This window comes from Anoplolepis gracilipes, chromosome 14 (genome assembly GCF_047496725.1).
Source record: "Anoplolepis gracilipes chromosome 14, ASM4749672v1, whole genome shotgun sequence".
Classification (NCBI taxonomy): Eukaryota; Metazoa; Arthropoda; class Insecta; order Hymenoptera; family Formicidae; genus Anoplolepis; species Anoplolepis gracilipes.
Window position 1 is genome coordinate 1,077,501 of NC_132983.1, and position 20,800 is coordinate 1,098,300.

At 31.7% G+C, this 20,800-nt stretch overlaps 2 protein-coding genes across 2 annotated transcripts in view; both read right to left on the reverse strand.

Moving 5' to 3' along the window:
• Positions 1-578, reverse strand: part of Cchl (Cytochrome c heme lyase) — a 1,706-nt gene extending 1,128 nt beyond the window's left edge. The window contains exons 1-2 of the mRNA XM_072905855.1: positions 302-578; positions 1-18 (exon numbers count right to left, since the gene is read on the reverse strand). The exon at positions 1-18 is cut by the window's left edge and continues 211 nt beyond it. Of these exons, the coding sequence (XP_072761956.1) occupies positions 1-11 (11 nt within the window). The 5' untranslated portion in view covers positions 12-18; positions 302-578. The remainder of the gene's footprint in view (positions 19-301) is intronic.
• Positions 579-2,096: 1,518 nt separating this feature from the next.
• LOC140673207 (uncharacterized) lies at positions 2,097-7,301 on the reverse strand. Its single transcript, XM_072905948.1, has 4 exons — positions 7,168-7,301; positions 5,531-5,717; positions 3,504-4,970; positions 2,097-3,376 (listed from the first exon to the last, which is right to left on the reverse strand). The coding sequence occupies exons 1-4, from the start codon at positions 7,205-7,207 to the stop codon at positions 3,079-3,081; spliced, it is 1,992 nt and encodes a 663-aa protein (XP_072762049.1). The 5' UTR covers positions 7,208-7,301; the 3' UTR covers positions 2,097-3,078.
• Positions 7,302-20,800: the final 13,499 nt, after the last annotated feature.

Here is a 20,800-nt window from a genome sequence, read left to right on the forward strand (position 1 = left end):
GCGTTACCCATGACTGTTCTTTTAATGTGAAAGACAAAAATTGTTATAATAATATAAAAGTCATAAAAAAATAATTAAACGTTAAATAATTAAAATAAAATCGAAAAATTCTTAAAGGTTTAATTTGGACGAAATAACCTTTAAATCTAATGAAGAGATTATGCAACAGTTTATGTTCTCCGGTATCAAATAAAATATTGAGATACTTGTGCAAAAATTGTATCTACGAAATGTGGCGGGATATCGCACGTGGTTTCTGTCAGAATTGCTAAGAATTTTCAGTGAACTTTCTCAAACTTACCTGTTACGTTAATTTTTTTCCTAACTTTAGAAATTTGATCTCTTTCTATCTCGCACTTTAATGAGAGACATGGATTATTATATAATCCAAAGTAAACAGCTGAGAGAGATGTTAACGTGAATTATGTATATAATTGTATACAATACATGTCGAAGAAAATTGAAACATCTAAACTCCGAATTCTCTTTGAAGCGGCTAGAAATCTCGTGGATAGAGTCCGACCGATAGATATCACGGATGACAGATGATGCGGCGAACGACGATTTTGACAGGTGGACAAAAACCGTACTGGCAGGCACTGGCCATTCAGCGCGCGCATCGCGATGACGTAACAGGCAGCGCTGCAAACGCGGGACGATTGGCCAGCTTGATTTTTGTTCAGCCGTGAAGTTGGACACGATATTCGAATCATTTTTCGTTATTATTGCAACGCGCGCGTGATATATTATTATCGCGAGTGTCTTGTAAAGAAGTGTCGAATTGTCGCGTGTTCGGGATCGGTTGATATATCGTCTTCGCGTATATTTCAACTTGCTATTTTCTCGTCGAAAAGTGCATCGAAAACATGTAACGCGTCTACGATCTTCGTCAGCTGTGTAAGTGTATGTTATATTACATTATATCAGATATATAAATTATAATTATAAAAAGTTAAATCGCAAGCACAACTAGTGGTTTATTTATTATTGTTTTATATATTTGATTAATAAGTCGCGATGTAAAAGTATATTCTGTCTTCGCCAAAGTTATTATTTATTCAAAAAACTTGACGCAACACAGTATCGACGTGATAAAAACATATATAAATAATGATCAATCATTATTTTTTTCCTTTAAAAGGACAAGTACATCGCACATGTGTGTAGCATGTGACTAAATGTCGAATTTTTTTTACAGTTGATGGATCTACCGATAAATTAATACGACTGATCGATGATGAAGCAGGATGAACAATTTGTCAGTGAATTTCAACAGACTGGATATAAGGTAAGTAATAATTATATAAATTGATGCACACTATTTTTTGCATAATTGCTGTGTCTACAAAAATATTGCTTTATTCGCGAAACGTGTCTCTCATTTTTGAGCATTCTACGCACGTAATTGTGCGTATTTAAAATACATATCTATTTTTTTCGCCAATTATCTTCGTACTTACACTTTTATATTTATGTACTATTTTATATTTTTGTAGTATATTTTTATATTTTGTACCTATATTTTTGTATATTTATTTACAATATGTGAAATTTACATTTTTTATTAAAAAATGCTGCACGATAATTTTTCTAATAAATATAATCTCGATATATATCTCGAAAATAAAAGTTTTCATCTCGCTGACAATAAGAATTTGCCGCGAATTAATACTTTTTATTACGCGCGTACGAATTTTATCACATTTTTATCACAGGGTTCTGTATAAGAATATAAAAATTGATACTATTGTATTTCTTATTGAAAAAATAAGCAAAGCTCCTTGTTGAGCAATCTTTCCGGAAATGTATTATTTTCAAGCTATTTCATTTTTTAATATACTATAGTACAATATATTTGATTTTTCGTATAAATAATTTTTGCAGTGATTTCGTATGTAAGAAATGATTCGCAAATGAAATTTTGCCAATAGAGAGAAATGCTTAATTTTTTCCATTGACAAAGAATTATGTTAATTTATAATTATACTTATATAGAACATCCTGTATAATAAAAGAAGAGTGCATATAAAAATGAGAAATAATAAGAAGCATATTATTTAATGCTTTTTTTAATTAAAATATTTGTAATATATACACTCAGTACATACACTTTAGGACGCAGATAATAAAACAATCTTAAATCTGAACACGTTTTGTGCGAGATTTTGTCGATACAAAATGTGCCTATAAAATTATACGAAAAAGATTCAACAATTCGATAAAAATAAAAAAAAAACGTTGCGCTACCAATATACAATAAGTAATCATTAATAACTGGCCATTTCTTCAAACTTTTTTTTCCTCCGCGTTACGAAATAGAAGGAAAGAAATTAAACGAAACAGTTTGCGTTGATACTTTTCCGAATTTCATAATTATCTATCGTAATATCGACATTTAATGCCGTGTGGATTAAACGCGCGTCGCACATATAAAGTATGTATAAAAAATTATCCTAAAATACTGAACTACGCAAAAAATTACATATGTTAATATCGCCGGAAGAACCATAACGCGGATATTGTACGAATTTAAATAAATCAATATCGTGGATTGATGTTGATTTATTTTTTTTTTTTTTTTCTCGAAATTGGTATTAATATCTATACTATTTTTCCTTCGCACGATTATTCTAAATCAAATTTGTTAATGACTGGCCGCTATAATAAGTGATGAATATTTCGAAATTTTTCTGTCGATCAATACTACAAAAGATTCTGTAGCTTTCCGGTATCTGAGAACAGACACTTCAAATACACCTGACTAAAACCGATTAGCTTGCTTTTGCCTTCGTGTAATTTTGACGATATTGTACGATATCGTTAAGTATATAATACGAAACCGATTTGAAATACGAACACAAGTATTTAAAAAAAAATGTACCTCGCAAATATTTAAAAATAATCTATTTGGCTAGAAATACAGATATTTTGTCACGAGAAAAAAGCAGCCACCGAAAAGTATCCTCAGCTGCAAAAGGGAGGTACATTTGCTCAATCTCAGTACATCGCTAGTCTTTTTACATCATTAGTCTCGTCTCTAAAAAATTCGACGCGTTATATGTACGATACGAGCTTGCTTTAATTCCTCGTGATCTTTGTCGACTCCTTGTTGCCGGTGACGTGCTCAAGATCGACCCCATCGTACTCTAGACCGCCCGTATTGTCATAATACGCGTAATCGTAATCGTTCTTCTTGCTTGATTTCGGCCGCGCTGTCGTGCTACTGCTGCTGTTGGGTAATCTGGTCGTCGACGTAAATGGTCTTGCGGATCCGCTGACGTAGGTGATGCCACGTTGCGTCGTGGTCGGCTGATTGGCTTTCTGAGCGCTGGAGCTATAGTTGTTTGGATTGTAAGTGGTAGCACTGGAAGGCCGTCTGCAACGAGATAAAGGAAATATTGCAATTGGTCTCTTTTTGTATCCAGAACAGTCTAATCATTTTAAGGCTAAACGCGAATTGAAATATCACACCCTCCTCCCTTTTAAGGGAATCGAAAGTCTACCTTGGTACTGGCGTGGTGGTTCTCGGCGATTCGGCGAGATGGTTGATACTCGCGGGACTGAAGCCGATCCCAATAGAGGATCTCCCAAGGTCGAAGCTACCCGTGCTGGTCTCGATGTAATATGACTTGCCACCACTCGCTCCGTCGTAATTATTATACTGAGTCGCCTTCTTCGGCGTCTTTGTGCTGTCGTAGTACTGGGTAGAAGGCTTGATCGCCTGGTTGCTGTTTTTGTCGTAGTATTGGCTGTTGTCACTGTTCCGGAAGGCGGTTGTCTGCGCAACCGTGTTGTCCCCATTCGCGTATTTCTTCGTCACCGGACTGTAAGTGGTAGGCGCGAAACTGTTGCTCGCGAAATTATTGGAAAAGTATTTCGCGGTACTCTGAGGAATGTCCTGTTTAGTAGATGTGGCTGGTTTATACTGGCCGTTATTGTTGTTGTTGTTGTAATGATTGTTGTAGACGGTAGACGCGGATGTAGTGGACGGATACGCAACATTGCTGGTTCCTCGTTGAATGTTGTTGTAGCTTCTCTGCTGATAATTGTTGTAATCGTTGGTCTGTTGGTAGTTGGTACTCGGCTGGACGGTTGTAGTGGACTGCGGGAATTGATAGTTAGTTTGGTAATTGGTCTTTGGGCTATAGGTGCTCGGTCTTAGGGTTGTGATTTGTGGGAAGGAACCGCTAGCGGCTTTCTGTTGGTTATAATTGTGGTTGTAAACGTTGAAAACATTCGTGCTGTAGACACTATGTGGAGGCGTCGTTCTGACAGTCGTAGTAGATGATGACTGGTGATTACTGTACGTGTCCTGATACGTCGTGCTAGGTCGATACGTGGTGGACGACGGTACGTTGTATCTCTGAGTGTTCTGATTTCGGTTATAACTCTCCTGTAACGGTGGACGGACGCTCGTCGACGAGACGACGTACGTCGTGGATCGTTGATTGTACAGGTTGCCGTTGTAATAATTGCCGTTGTAGCTGTTCTGACTGGGAGCGGCTGGCGCCGATGTGGTGGTGGATGTCGATGAATGGCCGTTGTATGGCTGCTTTCTGCTGACCTTTCTGACGCCGCCGGCCTTCTTCTTGGTGTCTTGATTCACATCCTCCTTGTACGACTTCTCGGTCTCGTAGTCGTCCTCCTTGTTGTTTCTGTTGTAGAAGTTGCCGCTACTGCTACCTCGCAGTATGTCGCGGTTGTTGTTGTAGTTGGACGAGGACACTCGATTCACCGCATTAGCGGAGGATCGGACCGCGTCACTGGTCTCGCTGCGTTGAAGGTGATCCTGGGGCTCGGCGTCGCTGCGCAGATGATCGTAATGCAGTGACTCGAGACCAGAACCGATTCTATACAAGTCGAAGTTGTCGCTGGCGTAATAGAGGGTTGAGGCCTCGCAATCCACGTCGTACCAGTCAGCGCAGGTCTGACTCTCCTGATCGAAGGCGGTATCATTGGGACATAAGAATCTAAAAGATAATTAGAATTATAATTGTTCATCTACAAACTCGATAATGTTGAATCTTAAAATTAAATTTAATTTTTATTTCATTAATTAAATTAATATTTTATTGCATATATGTATAATTAACTGTAATTTTGTACTGTTATTTTCGCTACCCTCAAACTGTACAGGTGGTTCAATGTATAGTTCGATGCGTTTATTAAAAAATATTTAAAAAATCTGAAAACATTTATATAATTATATATGATCTTTTTAAATAATGAGATTATTAGAAGAATAAATTTGAAAAATAATTTAATTTAATTTTTATTAAATAATTTTAATATATTTTATTTAATAATTTTATATTATATTATCCTATGATTATTTGTTTTCAATTGATTATTAGAAATTGTACGGACAAAAATGATCCACCAGGACAAAGTAGGAGTTAATATTTTATTTAAAAAAAATATATATATATTTTTTTTAACAACACGTATACGAATATTTACTCGCAATTAATTATAAAAGTTGAAAAGAATATATTTACACCACTCGCGGAAAAGATTTTGCAACACTCACTTGTAGTCTTGAATAGCACCAGCCACGGAGACGCAGACGTGGAAGACTTGACAGTCGGTCTCAGGGTCCGCGTAATAGCTACCGACGATTTTGTTGCGACAGGAGAAGGAAGTTTCCGGCATATACTGCTGGGAGTATCTCGGCGGTGGCCGTTGAAGACCTAGTACGCAACTCCATAATATTCCCACTGAAACATAAAGCCGAAAGTGTGTCACGAAAATTTTTGCATATCTAAAATATTTATGAAATAATATTCTCTGTTATTTAAAATAAATATCTATTGCTTATCATTTTTCTATAAGACAAAAAAATTTTCCTTTAAAATTTTATGCTGATAAAAACTTGTCAAGTTCAAAATAAATGTGCATTATAACTTATAGAAAGAAAAAAACAACGATAATAGCAAAATTTCAATTAACTGCACTAAACATTTGTTTTTAGAGATGAATTTGAAAAATTAAACAAAAATAATTTCGTAAAAAAATTTAAAAAAAATTAATAATTGAATGCTTATTAATATAATGGAATGCATATTAGAAATTGTAAGAATCGAATGCACGTCATGTCGATATGATTTTTTTGCGTTTTATTTTAAAAGCATATTTTCGTAAGATCTACATAAAGGAATCGTTTATTACGGCTCGATCGATCGAAACGTTGATTGCACACGCGCGATTATTTAAAAAATCAAACGTCTCTTTTCGGATTAATAAATGGTGATCAGTCAATAGCGATAGTCTATAAACTCGATAGATGTCGATGCACCTTTCTACTTCGGGATATCTGCACAAAAGAATGTACATACTCAGACCGCATGTACAGAGATTGTCTTGATCGAATACATGGTTTTCTATTAGAACGTATCTTAAATAAAAAACCTATTAAACTATCGTAGAACATATGAAATCTCTCAAAGAAAATACTTAAACGACTGTTAATCTCATCTTAGACAAATAAAAAAAATCGAATGTTACTTCAAAGAAAGATAAATATTAAAAAGAAAATAATTCATACACTCGTAATCCACTTATCATTTTGTTTGTTAAAATTAAGTAGTTGAGTGTCTACAAGAAAAATATTTAACAAATAAAAGAGACGTCTAGAAAGAAAACGAGAAAGTTAAAATAAAAATTTTGTTTAGGCGTTATTATTGTGTGAGAAGTGAACTTTCACGAATATAACACTCAATATTTATAAAACATATACGAAATATTAATAATTATTTGAATATTTCATAAATATTTATCAAAATATTTTTGTTACCTTTGATTGAACAGATCATAAAAATTTATCATACATATTTCAGCAAATATTTGAAAAATATTATACTACAAATATTTTCTTTTTTATTTACCATAAATATTATATAAAATAAATATTTAATTTATGTATTTTAATAATATATCGAATACAGTTTTTATGATTTTTTTTCTCTTAATGTACATAAAATATTTATATTTTAAAAAAAATGAAAGATAAAAATATTTATGTGTATATTTCTCATAAATATCATATGTTGTTTGGGACTTGACGCCACAGATAATATCCATTAATAATTGCTGGAGACACAAATGACGAGAATCCGATCTATCCCGGTAACTAAAATCAATTCCACCCCGCATCGAGATTACACCTACCCGAGATTAGGACGAGCTGCCGCCTCCATGTGGACTCCATGTTCGCACGTTCTCTTCTCACTCGGATTCGATTCACACTCCCGCGTTACCTGCGCGATCGGACTCGTGGACGCGACTGCGAACCTTCGGGCCTCTAGAAGAGGAGACGCGAAGATGCTTTCTGGGGAGCACGGCTGATTCGCCGTCAGGTAGAGGGGCCTTCGGTCATCTTCTAGAAGAGGAGAGAAAGAGAGAGAGAGAGAGAGAGAGAGAGAGAACGTGCACATGGGGCCCCGTGTTCTCCGGAGAACGTAACGTCTCTCTCGTTACGTCATCTCTCCAGTAACCGGGCTCGTTCGCCAAGTCAGCCCCCGCGGCGACGATGGCACGTATTATATGTATGTACGTGGGTATACATACCTGACTCCCGCGTATAACTCACACCGTTTTGCCACGGTGGATAGATAGATCGGAGAAACCGCGAGGAGAGAGATTATCATCTGCTAAAGAGAGTCCTGTCTCGCGCGATGCAAATGATACGTAGGCGATCGTTATTGTGTCGCGTGAAAGACCATGCTCGACGAAAACTTTGCCCATGCTTCTAGAAGGTTGATAATTGTACATACACTACGCAAAAAAAAAAAAAAAAAAAAAAAAAAAAAAAAAAGAGCCACTTTCTTCCATATAAAAAAAAGACCAATTTTCAAATAGTTGCAACTTCTTTAAAAATAATCGGAATAAAATCAAAAAAGCGTTTCAAGACCAATTTTCAAATAGTTGCAACTTCCTTAAAAATAATCGGAATAAGATCAATAAAAAAGCGTTTCAAAGATTGAAGTTTCTAGTTTTAGAATCTTTCAATGAATTTCAATTCTTTTTATTTGTTACAAAATTACATTGTAAGAAAGCGACGTTTGTCGATTAAACAAATTTGTCAAAAGTTTGTCCAAGAATATCGAATTAAAAAAAAATTCTAGCACTATTTCATTAATTGACTGTTAAACCGCAGAGTTTTAGCTTTAATATCTTTTTTAAATAAATGATCTATAATTTTTTTTCGCCGAGATATTTATTATTAAAGCAAAATCGAGCTATTGACTTTGAACGCTTATAACTAGTGAAAAAATGATCGTATAATAATCATTAAAAAGCAATTTAAAGAGAAAAGTTTGCACTTTAAAATGCTCCTATTGTTTTTTCCATCATTATTTATTTTTAAAGGGTAATTGTTACTTAAAAGTCAAGTAAGAAGTGCACTTTTTTTTTTTTATTTAAATTAATGAAAGTTAATAAAAAAACGCTAAAATTTTCATAAACTCTACAACATTTACAAGTAAAAAGCATTCCAGTTACTCGTACAAAAAGCCAAAGTGTTAGTTTTTTTTTGTACATTTCAAAACTTAAATTAATGATTATTGTATGATCATTGTTTCACTAGTTATAAGCGTTCAAAGTCAATAGCTCGATTTTACTTTAATAATGAATATCTCGGCGAAAAAAATCATAGATCATTCGTTAAAAAAAAGAAATTAAAGCTCTACTTTTTAACGTTTCTACTTAATGAAATCGTGCTAAAATTTTTTTTTAATTCGGTATTCTTGGACAAACTTTTGAAGAATTTGTTCAATTGACGGACGTCGCTTTCTTACAATGTAATTTTGTAACGAATAGAAAGAATTGAAATTCATTGAACGATTCTAAAACTAGAAACTTTAAGCTTTGAAACGTTTTTTTATTGATTTTATTCCAATTATTTTTAAGCAAGTTACAACTATTTGAAAATTGACCTTATTTTATATGGAACCCTTTAATTTTTTTGCGTAGTGTATTTGGCTTAGAGAAGTGTGATAGAAGAGTGTTATATATTTCACGCGATAATTAGCGTTTTGTAGCAATTTTGATCGTTCTGAGAGCAATTAATGACGTTATAAACCATGCCTTGGGTTAGTATAGGGATTATTAAATTAATCAATGAAATACTTCAGGTTTGATAAATTAATCAGGACAAAAGATCTGTGCTTTAAAGCCAAAATAATAGATGTGCTTTATAATATTCATATTCATATTATTAATGTATTATTTGTATTAATCAAATTCAAAACCCATTTTTAGTCGGACATATGTTCATGACAAATTGGGTTTAATCACTTCAGGCGATCAAATCTGCTTTATTCGAAAACGCAATCAGCATCAATTTTTGTTTATGACAAACTCTGATGATCGAGGAGGAAAAAGATCATTAAAAGAGAGAATAAACAATATGTCTGTATAATACATATCAAAGTCTTTTTTCCGATTATTTTCATAACAATGAGATGAGTTTTGTGCGACACGCGGTAGAGAAAAGTTGTGTTTTGCATTGAATCAACCGTGGAAGAAGCGGTGATAAATATCACTGCTGCTTTGAATGAAGATAGAGATAAGAAGCTAAATGCCCTTTAGCAATTATTGTAACAGTGGAATTTCAAAACGGTTGCATTTTGTGTGAAAGGAACACATGGTTGTCATTATACGGAGAGAGAGACATACATTTTGTATGCTTGCGAAATATGTTTGTTGAATCAGTTATACATGTGGATGAATGAGTACAATTTAAGAATTTAAGAATTTGAGAAACAATTTAAGTAAATTAAATTTTAATAAATAAAACTTAATTTAATTTTTGAATAAATAAATTTTTAAAAATTTTTTAAGAAAAAAGTCAAAAATTGACAATTGTTTCGAAAAAAAGGAATGAATTAAAATAATACTATTTTATTTTTCTTTTTCTCAATCTTTCAATTTTTCAATATTAATTTGGCACATTTTAAGCCCCTCTTAAATTAATTTCTATAATTTACAGTATAATCAAGGAAGAAATTTAATAATCTTTTTTTTCTTCTCATAATTTAATATTCTTTTTATTATGAAATTTAATTTTAGAAATTAAAATGAATAATTAATCTGTTTAAATCCGTGTGTCTATTTTTGAAGGAAATTTTAGCACAATCTTGACAGGAAAAATGAAGAGAATGTAAAATATTTTTTGCCTCTCCTTCTTCTCTCTAAATCCGTGGAAACGCTTCTCGTCGCCAACGCAAGTTCGGCGTGACCGGTCGTCTGGTGGCCTTTGCCAGCCAGAGATCACCACGACTGGTTGCACTCGTCGAAGGGTGCATCCAAGGAGTGCTCGGCTGCATTCCATCGTTAGAAGGTTCGGATTCGCGAGGTCGTTCCCTCACCCGCCGAGACTACGCTCTAACGATGTTGGATACTTGAAATAGCTGGAAATAGTGAAATTCATCTCGCGACTAATCGTGCTGGTCGGGAAAATTGCAGCGGGCGGGGTCGAAGTGCAACGCGTTTCGCGACATTTTTTACTCGCGATTTCTCGAAGACATTTTAACTTGTAACCTTCCTTCGTCCGAAACGATTATATCGATTCTTTCTTGGAAGGCGCGAAACTTTCTCGCGAGAGTTTCTCCGATATTAGTCGCTACACCATGTCGAATAATGAGTAAGGGACGGACGAACGATCTCTCGCACACCCGTTAGAAATCGTCCGGCGATCGGAGAGGAGGTTTCGTTAATACGAGTGGAATTGCGATGGTCGATCCTCGATCGAGATAAGAATCCGTTTCCGCGGAATCGAAACCGAAACACGCGAAGGCAGTCGTCTCGACGTGCGGAGGAGAAGTCACGTGGCCCGATTCACTTGCCGCCGTCGCACGAAGATCGAGGTCGTACCTCGACAATCGAAATTTCGCAATTCAGCCTGCCTTGCATCCGTGCAATGCCTTAAAGAGAGAGAGAGAGAGAGAGAGAGAGAGAGAGAGAAGGATGAAAGAGGCGAAAGAACTCCACGACACAACTTTAGAGCCGCGCAAAATCGTCGTTGCATCTCGTTGCGACTCGTGAAATGAAACATGAGAGCTAGACTTTCTTAAGTGTTCGCATTTTGCGATAGATATCTCTCTCTGGTCTGCTTTTTTTAAATTTAATTAATAATTTAATTACTTTAACATGATGTAATCCTTTTTTCTCTTCAATAAATAAAGAATTTACGTAAATGCAATATATATTTCAATTTTCTTAATCGCTGATATTTCATCACATCCCGGCAAAATAATGATTTAATTATTTTTAGTATTAGTAGATAAATTGATTTTAAAATCTATACATTTTTTAATCGAGAACAATAAAATATATGGAAAATCAAATCCAAAATGTTTTGCAAAAATTGATTCGAGCTCATTTGATCCTTCTTTCCTAATTAAAAATATTTTCAGAATTTCTCACATAAAAATTTGCAGATTTTCTGTGAAATTTTAAAATTCTAAAATTTCCCAGAATTAAAAAAATTTTTTTTTACATAAATTGACACACTTTTTAGAAATGTTGGAAAAGAAATTTGAAAATTCATAAATATAAATTCACATTATTTCTTGTATTTTTTCATATCAACATATCTGAAAATATCCAAAATATTTTTACATCTGAAAAATCTACGATTTATCAGCTTTTATTTTTTGTTTTATAAGTGTTTTACTTTTGAGTGTTTCATTTAGAGATATAAATTAATGCAATGACATTCTATCTTTATTTTCCAATGAATGTCAAACAAAGGTATGTGTTAAGGAAGTCAATACATTTCATTCTATCTTTATTCGATTCAGTAAAAAATAAAAATAAAATACGCTTGCGTTAATTTGTATCTTTAAATGAAATACACTCAAAAACAGAGCAAAATATAAAAGCTGATAAATCGCGGCTTTTTCAGAAATATTCCATTAAATGGAACACATTAAAATTCCTTATATAATTATTCTGAGATAATATTGAGATATTTTTATCATAATTTTTTAAAAAATATTTTAAAAAATCCGAATAAATATTTTTTCAAAATTCTTCATAAAAATTTAAATTATAAAAAAATTACTAAAATTTATTGCCAATACATGCTATATTCATTAGTGATTAGAGACTTGTTTGATAATAAACATCAGGTCTATTTTTAAACTTATTTTAAAATATGCAACCTTTCTTTCTCTTCACAATAATAACGAATTTACGTAAAAAATTATATACATATATACATATATATTTTTTTTAATATATGTTTCAATTTTCTTTCTAATCACTGATATTTTATCGCAATTTATACGTCCGTGCAAAATAATAATTTGATTATTTTCACGAATAAATTAATTTTAAAATTCACCCTTTTTTATCGAGAACAATAAAATATATGTTAGAGTCCTAGAATGTTTTGCGGAAATTGATTCCCTAACTCCAGCTCGTTTGATCCCTCGTTTCTCCTCGGTATATATGCGATTGCCATTAGAGACTCATTTCGACACCGACCTACGTGCCTCGTAAGGGGGTAATTAACGAGTCGGGCATTATATTTTTCAATGGCCGTTCGTCTCTCCATTACACGCGCCGCGATGAGCTCCGAGCCTCGCGAGGAATCTTCTCAGCCTTGGAGGGCGAAAGTTGTCTTCGATTCGCTCGTAGATGGAACGATATTTGCACCTACAGAGGCGATCATCGTCGAGCTTAAGGCGATTTCATCCGCTCGTTTTCTGCGACTAAAATCGCAAGTGGTATATATTTTGCGCACGGTTTGAATGAGAGGGGTGGGAGGAGGGGGGAGGGGGTTAAGATAGGAATTCCACAGAATCGCAAGGTGATGATACGATAGTATAATGACGGCGACACACGAACGGATACTTATCTCCGATTACAGTCTATCCTCGTGCGAATCATCTCTTAATTAATTTCACATTACATGTCATACATATTTCAAACAACGACTATCTCTGTGAGAACCTAAAGAGACTTTCAAAGATTGGCAACTTGGAGTTTGATAATGTGAGATGTATATTAAAATTTTGTAACTTTAAAATATTAATATATTAATATTAATACATTAATATTATTATTAATATATCGAATTTTGCTTCGGGGAAAATATTAAATTTTTTTCATGGAGAATATAATCTTGTTATAAATACACATGTATGGGAAAAATTTTTAGATTTTGATTTTTTTTTTTATATAAAAAAATCACCAAAACCGATTTAATATTTTTTTCGAGTTCTAGTAAACTAAAAATTCAAATTTAAAATGTATACGTATATATTTATTAAAATTATTTTTTATTTAATTATTTAATTCATTTTAATAATATATATATGTATATTTCTCTCTCTTTTTTTTCTTAAAAATAAACTTTATATTTATTCAAACTATAGAAGAAGAATAAAAATATGGAAAAATACTGAAATAAATTTTGTAAATTTATTTCAGTATTTTAAGTTGAATTTAATAGTATATTATTTTCTTATTTATTCATAAAAATAAATATTTAACTAAAAATTGTTTTCTATTTTTTTTTTAAATTGAAGTTTTTAATGTGAGGAATGTTTGTGTAAAATATTTATAAATATACAAGTATACGTACATATGAATAATTTTAATTTATTTTACTTATTATTTATTATATTTTATTTAATGTATTATATTTCTTGAATGTCTTCAAAACTGTATTTCATGTAAATAATTATGTAAAATAAATTCAATGTAAAATGTTATTATGTCGACGTGCAAACCACGGAGCACGTCAGTTTACGAAACAGTCTAATCTAATTTTGCTAAGTGCACTGTAGGAGAAGTAATGTAACGAAAAAGATTTAGAAATCTACATTCATATATAGAATACACTGTAATAACATCTTCAGAAAGACAGTTGCCGCTATTTAAATTATGTAATATTCGCGAAAGAAAGTTTCAGGAAAGAAAAAACTTTCAAATTTTGATAATTCGATGCGAGCTAATTTAGCATATAAACGAGGATGGACTATGAATTTTTGATGAGTAAACTAATTAAGCAGATCCAATTTGTGTTTAAAGTGCAACTTGATTGGTTAGAAATGTCGAATTTTTCCCACACAAACACACACATATTTATTTACTCTCTCGCAAATTCCAAGCAGATATTCATACATTCCTCATTCATTGTAAATATATATATATATATGGCGTTCGAAAATCTTAGGAATGAGAAATCGCCCCGAGTTATCGCGGTCGTCTTAGAAATAATCTCACACGTAATAGCCATTAGTCTTTAGATCCTCGCGAGATTATTATTAATTATTAATTTCTGATTGGAAATTTTGCATCAATTTCCTCTCTCGGCGAGCAACGTAAGTGTGCCTTAGGGCTACACGTGATACTGACGTGGTACTCGCTCTTTCCGGAGTAATTTTACACGTAGGACTCATTAGTCTCGCACCTGAGAGGAGCATAAATTTCTCCCTCATTAAATGTATGTGGAATAATTTTCCGATAATCATGAAAATGAACTGAACGGACGCATCCTTATCGCGTTTGCTCACGCAACTTTTGCGTTTAAAATCCTCGCGTGCGTTTTTATCGGTAATTATTAAACTCTCCTCTTTGGCTTGTGTACCATTTAAAGGTCAGGCTCGCCAATATTGAATCATCGGTGAATTTCAAAGAGCATGACAATTCCTACGGCAGATTCGTCGGCGTGCTCGCGGAGAAAGTGCGGAAGGTTAAAGGTCCTGGTGAACCATTTTTTCCGTGACAACATCGTTTAGCTTCAGAAGAATCCGTTTTAATTATCGATCGATCTTCTGGGATTTAAAAAAATCAAAAACAAGTTACGTAATTTTATTCTGTATTTTCTTATCTCTATTTCTAGATTTTTATCTCATTCGTTCTGAACTTGTAAAACTGTTTATAACTATTTTTTCATGTCATATTTTTCAAGTGAAATCGCCCAGATACGATATTTATGGTAAATATTTTTATAATTTATTTTCTTGAAATATTAAATAAATATTTTATATTAATTAGTAAAGTATTTTATATATTAAGTATTTTTATATATATTTTATATATTAAGGAAAAAAAATCATAAAAACTGTATTCGACATATTATTAAAATATAGATTAAATATTTTATATTTATGGGTTAAGTGAAAAACTAAATATTTGTAGTAATATTATAAATATTTTTTTTGTAATAATATTTTGCTATAAATTTGTCAAATTTATGATAAATGTTTAATTTATCAATCAAAAATGGTTAATCTATCAATCTAAGATTACAAAAATACTTACGAAATATTTTTATAAATATTTAAACAAATAATTATTATAATTTATCAAATATTTGTTGGAATATTTATAATAAATATTAAATTTATCAATAAAAAATGGTTAATTTATCAATCTAAGATTACAAAAATACTTATGAAATATTTTTATAAATATTTTAAGAATATTCAATTAATTATTATAAATATTCGTGTATATTTTTAAATATTTGTATAATTATATTTTATATACATATATTTGTATAATTATTACAAATTTTATAAATATTGTGTATTATCTGGAACGTTTCTATCCAATTAAAAAGTAATTTTCTTCAGGGAAGCATCATCTGTCTTTAAGTTAATTTCGCTCGTGATTAAAATCCCCGACGATCTTCGCGAATCATTTCTTCTTTAATTCGTTTAAAATAGTAATTTTTGAACCGCGATGTATTCTCGATATTTCCTTTCTCTCCTCTAAAAATATACGTATTACGCAAACATGGATACGTGCTTCCGTTCGCGCTCGCCTCTATATATGTAACTTCTCGTGTCTCGAGATTGTCGGGCGACTCCGCCGACAACATGGTATCCGCCGTATCGAGATTTCTTAACTTTAAGCGGATGCAAAAAGGTGCTAAGCGTATGCGAGTACATCTCCCGACTTCCGTCAGATCCGTGCGTGCGATCCGGGTGCGCATCCGGATTAGCCTTGAGATGCGGCCAATAAACGAACCAAGTTCCCCGTTTTTCTCAACAATCCACCGTTCCCCTCCCTCCTCGCCACCGGCGCATCTTGTCACGCACTTCGACTCGAGATAGTGAAAGTGTGGAGATTTTTGTCAGAAACGTCCTCCGTCGGAACAACACGTGCGCATTCGCCGAATGCATTTTCACGGCGGGGAAGAGAAATATATACATATACCTCGTAAAGTTTGTATACTTGATGTCTGAAAACGCGCGAAGCGGCGCCGGCGTTTGCGTTCGATGAGAAAATAAGAGAATGCATATATTATGTAAGATAGAAAAACGAATTATGCATTAGGCAAAATTAATTATGTATGCAATAATTTAACAAATTTTTTTATGTTATATTTTTCAAGTTAAATTGCCCAGACACGATATTTATGGTAAATTTACTATTTTTTTTTAAATATTAGATAAATATTTTATACATATTTTATATATTAAGAGGAAAAAAACAAAAACTGTATTTGACATATTATTAAAATATAAATGAAATATTTTATATTATATTTATGGTAAATGAAAAAACTTATATTTGTAGTAATATTTTGTTATAAATATTTTTTTTGTAATGTTTTCTTAAAATATTTAATATATGTATATATATTATATATATTCATGTATATATTTAAGAGACTTTTATTAACCTTTATTAATGTAATTAATTTTTCGATCAAATTTCTTCCACATGTCGGTTTTTCACAATTTTCAGATATTTTTATTCACTATGTGATTAGGAGGGGGGGATTGATAGAAAGATGCTAAAAGTTAACGCATTTAGAATGTGTTGCTTTTACACACCTCGTCTATTAAAACGACGAGAAAGAAAAAATAGGAAATACATGGTTTTATGACCACTGTCAATTTTCATATCGTAAACTTCATTAGAAGGAGACCATAATCATTCTACGATAAACACCTTTTTTTGAAAGTAGTCGAGGAGAAAAATGTGAAAATTACGGAGTTGCAAATCGAAGAGTTGAACAAATCGATTCTTTACGACCTCGATTTGTGACACCTGTTATGTAATATTGTACGCGTGTTTGTGTACGCAATATCTTGTGACCCGAGAGAAAGTAAACGAATTATTTTAATCATTTTCTTCCAATATTGGTATATTATAATTACAATATATAAATGATTAATTATCTTATAAAAAACATATCAATAATAATAATATTTATTGTATTTGTATATACATTATATTATATATTAATTATAAAACGCGATTGAACTCTCTAACTTATATATATCTGACTTATTTATTTTATCGAAGTCTTATAATTTCTCCGAAGCCATTTCACTTTGGCTCTTCTGATTTACTCTGACCTATTGCGTAATTTTATTTTCATCATGTGTCTCTAAACTTTCTTGTACGGTGCCGTTTTCTCGCTTCAAGATTAATAAGCAAAATATCCATATGACATTCTTCCTCTTTTTGACGCTTCTGATGCTCTCGTGGCACACAATGATTATCAATGGAGTAACCAGCTAGCAAATAATTTATCTCCGCGGCAATGATGGTAAGAGAGAGAGAGAGAGAGAGAGAGAGAGAGAGAGAGAGAGAGAGAGAGAGAGAGAGAGAGAGAGAGAGAGAGAGAAAGAAAGAAAGAGAGGGTGTCTGTTCATCTCTACCACGTGAGAAAGTGAAAGCAAAGGCCGTATGCTTTGAAGACGAGATGAGGCACCGGGTACCGATCGTCCCGGCATTCGATCGTCTTGAAAATCATTCTTCTTCTATAACAGCGACATCGTTCTTCTTCACAGCCAGCCATGTGTTTGCGCCTTTCATCGCAAATTCGTCGAGTTTTTATTATATCATTATTCAGCGATACGATTCTCTGCGTTTCTTATCTTACAAACTTTAGACTTTCCGTATAATTTTATAATTTTATAACTATATATATAATAAATAGATAATTAAAAATTAATACAATAATATTTAAATATTAAAATAATTAAATGTAAATTTTTTTACGAAAAATTTAAATTTAAATATTAAAATAATTAAAATTAAATATTTTATGACTTCGTGCAAAAATCAGAATATTTTCACAGTAAAAAATAACTGCAGGCAAAGTGTCTGAAAGTTTTCTTACAGACACACTGTCGAAATTTTTCAGACAGAATTTTTAGAAGAATCAGTTAGAATCTGAACTTTCAGAAAAATGGCTAAAAGACAAATTACTTTTAGACATCCAGATCTTCAGAAAATTCAGAAAAAAGTGTTTAGTTAAAAAGTGTCTACATTTTTAGGCAATTTCTTGCAATATTCTTTTGGCAGGAAAACTACATAATATAACGCGATCACTCGACCATTTCATGATCGATATTATGTAATTCTTTGCCTTTTTACATCTAATTAAAATCGATAATAAAATAAAATTTCAAAAACTTTCAGTGTATCAGATTGATAAAATAAATAAATTAAAATACAATAATAATTTTCTGCTTACAAAGTTATCTCTCTCTTTGACGTCGAAATTTAGATTGTATTTTTTTTATTTATATTAAAACTTTAATTAATGGATCGTGAGATTGGATATTAGTATTGTACTGTGTTATATATCATCATTGATAAATAGTAAACGCACACTCTTTCGTATCTCCTCGATTGTATGCTTCAATAACAATCGCTCGATAAAGGTAAAGCGGCGGCGGTTAATTGAAGCGATTACCTTGCAATTGATAGGTGAATCGGTTGTATGTATATGAGTTTTCTCGATCTTAAATCACGACCTCAATTCTAGTCTAGAAATTCAAACAGACTAAAAGTACAATTCAATTACCGTTTTAATAGAAATTAAATATTTCTAATAATTATATTTTAATATAATAACATTTTAATATTAAATAATTAAATATATTTTAGACACGGTTTTATATGCAAAGAATATTGTTTAATATCTGATCAATATTCGATATCAAGAGAATTTGCATGACACGAAATTTGCTTAAAAGAATAAATCGAGTTTTTAAAATTGTTTGCAAATAATATATTTATAGAGATTTGTGTAAAATAGGATGCCTATTCAAATCTTATAAACAAATTCTCTGAAAATTCCAGAAAAAGAGAATTTTAAAGATTTTTTGGTGCAAGTTTCTAAACTAAATTTTTTTATTGTACAAGTTTTATACTGCTTTTTAATCATACGAAGGAAAAACATAAAGCCACTTAAGCGTCAAGTACTAGATTTACAAATGTACTGAAAAAAACTGAATAGCCTTCTCTAAAATAAAAATTAATTTTAATTAATACAGTTAATAAAATTTTATTTTCATAACATTTTCAATCTTTATCACTAAAAATTAAAATAAGAAATAAATACTGCACATTCAACATTTTAAGACATTGAATATATAAACAGAAATAGATATATATTTATAATTTACAGTACAAGAGGCAAAATTATCAAAAAGAGAATTTAAAAAAAATCCCGAGTTAAAAAAAAAAATTCTTTTTTTAACTTATAAAATTAATTTTTCTTTAAATATGAAATAAATAAAAATAAAGAAAAAAAATAAAAATTTTGTTCCTTCATATAAATATTATCCGTTTGCACAATTTAAATGCACAAATGTTGAGTCCTTCTAAAGTACAAGAATCTAAAAGATCGGTGTGGAGCGGGGATTCATATGCAATGAAAACTCGAATCGCTTTGTCCTCCGATCAAGGAAATACTTCTCTTTGTACACATAATGAAATTAATCTAAATAATCTATTTTTCGAAAGAAAGAGAGCGCCGGCTGTTTCCGCGAGCGTAATTAACGTATTTGCGGTGAATTAAGCACCCACCCGAGATCTTAATTACGTGGCGAAGGGGGCTCCCTGCCGTTATTGTGACATACTGTGCATATTCCGCGGCGTGCAACTCCGTGTGAAAAAGAAAATTATCCACTCATCACCGCGATATGCGCCTCTCACTTATATAACTTGGAATCTCGTTTGATGGTCCTCAAGTGACGACCATATATGTATTTATATATATATGTATATATGTGTATATATAAATATCTCGTTTCACCTACTGCCTACTGCTTTTGCGCATAGAAATTTCTATACTCGCGCATTTTCTATATGTAATTTCCGCGGTAAAATGTGCATATTATATTAAGAATCGTAAATATATTTTATACTGAAAAGGCCATCCGCGCGATTCCAGCCTGTTTAGAGAGAAGACAAGCAGCGGAGCTATTTATCCTTCACCATAGAAACGTGTAATTTTGTGCATCAATTTTCTGCAAATATAGCGTGCGTATCACATCCGACAAGAGGAAATTCCGCGAATATCGTTACTCTTCCTCTTCTTGTTAACATATCTATTTATTGTAAAATTAACTCTCTCGCGAAGTGGGGGAGGAGAAATTTCGTAGAAACTTCATAGAAATATTATTCGTTAATAATTATTTTATTAAACTCGTTTTAATAATTTAATAATTTTACCAAATTCTTTTTTAATAATTTTTTAACAATTTTTTTGAACTTATAAATTATTCTTTATAAATATAAAAATTGTTTCTTCAAACTTGTAATATGAAGTAAATAAAAATAAGGAACAAATATAAATTTTGATTCTTCATATAAATATTATCCGTTCGCAAAATTCAAGTGTTGAAGAATATCTCTTGTAAAGTAGAAAAATCTAAAAGATTGGTGTGGAGGGTGCAAATTAACTTTAAGGAAAGTTACAAGAATTAATTATTTCATTAACTCGTTTTAATAATTTTATAATTTTGTTAAACTTGTTTTTTAATAATTTAATAATTTTACAAAATTCTTAATCCTTTAAAAATTTAATTTT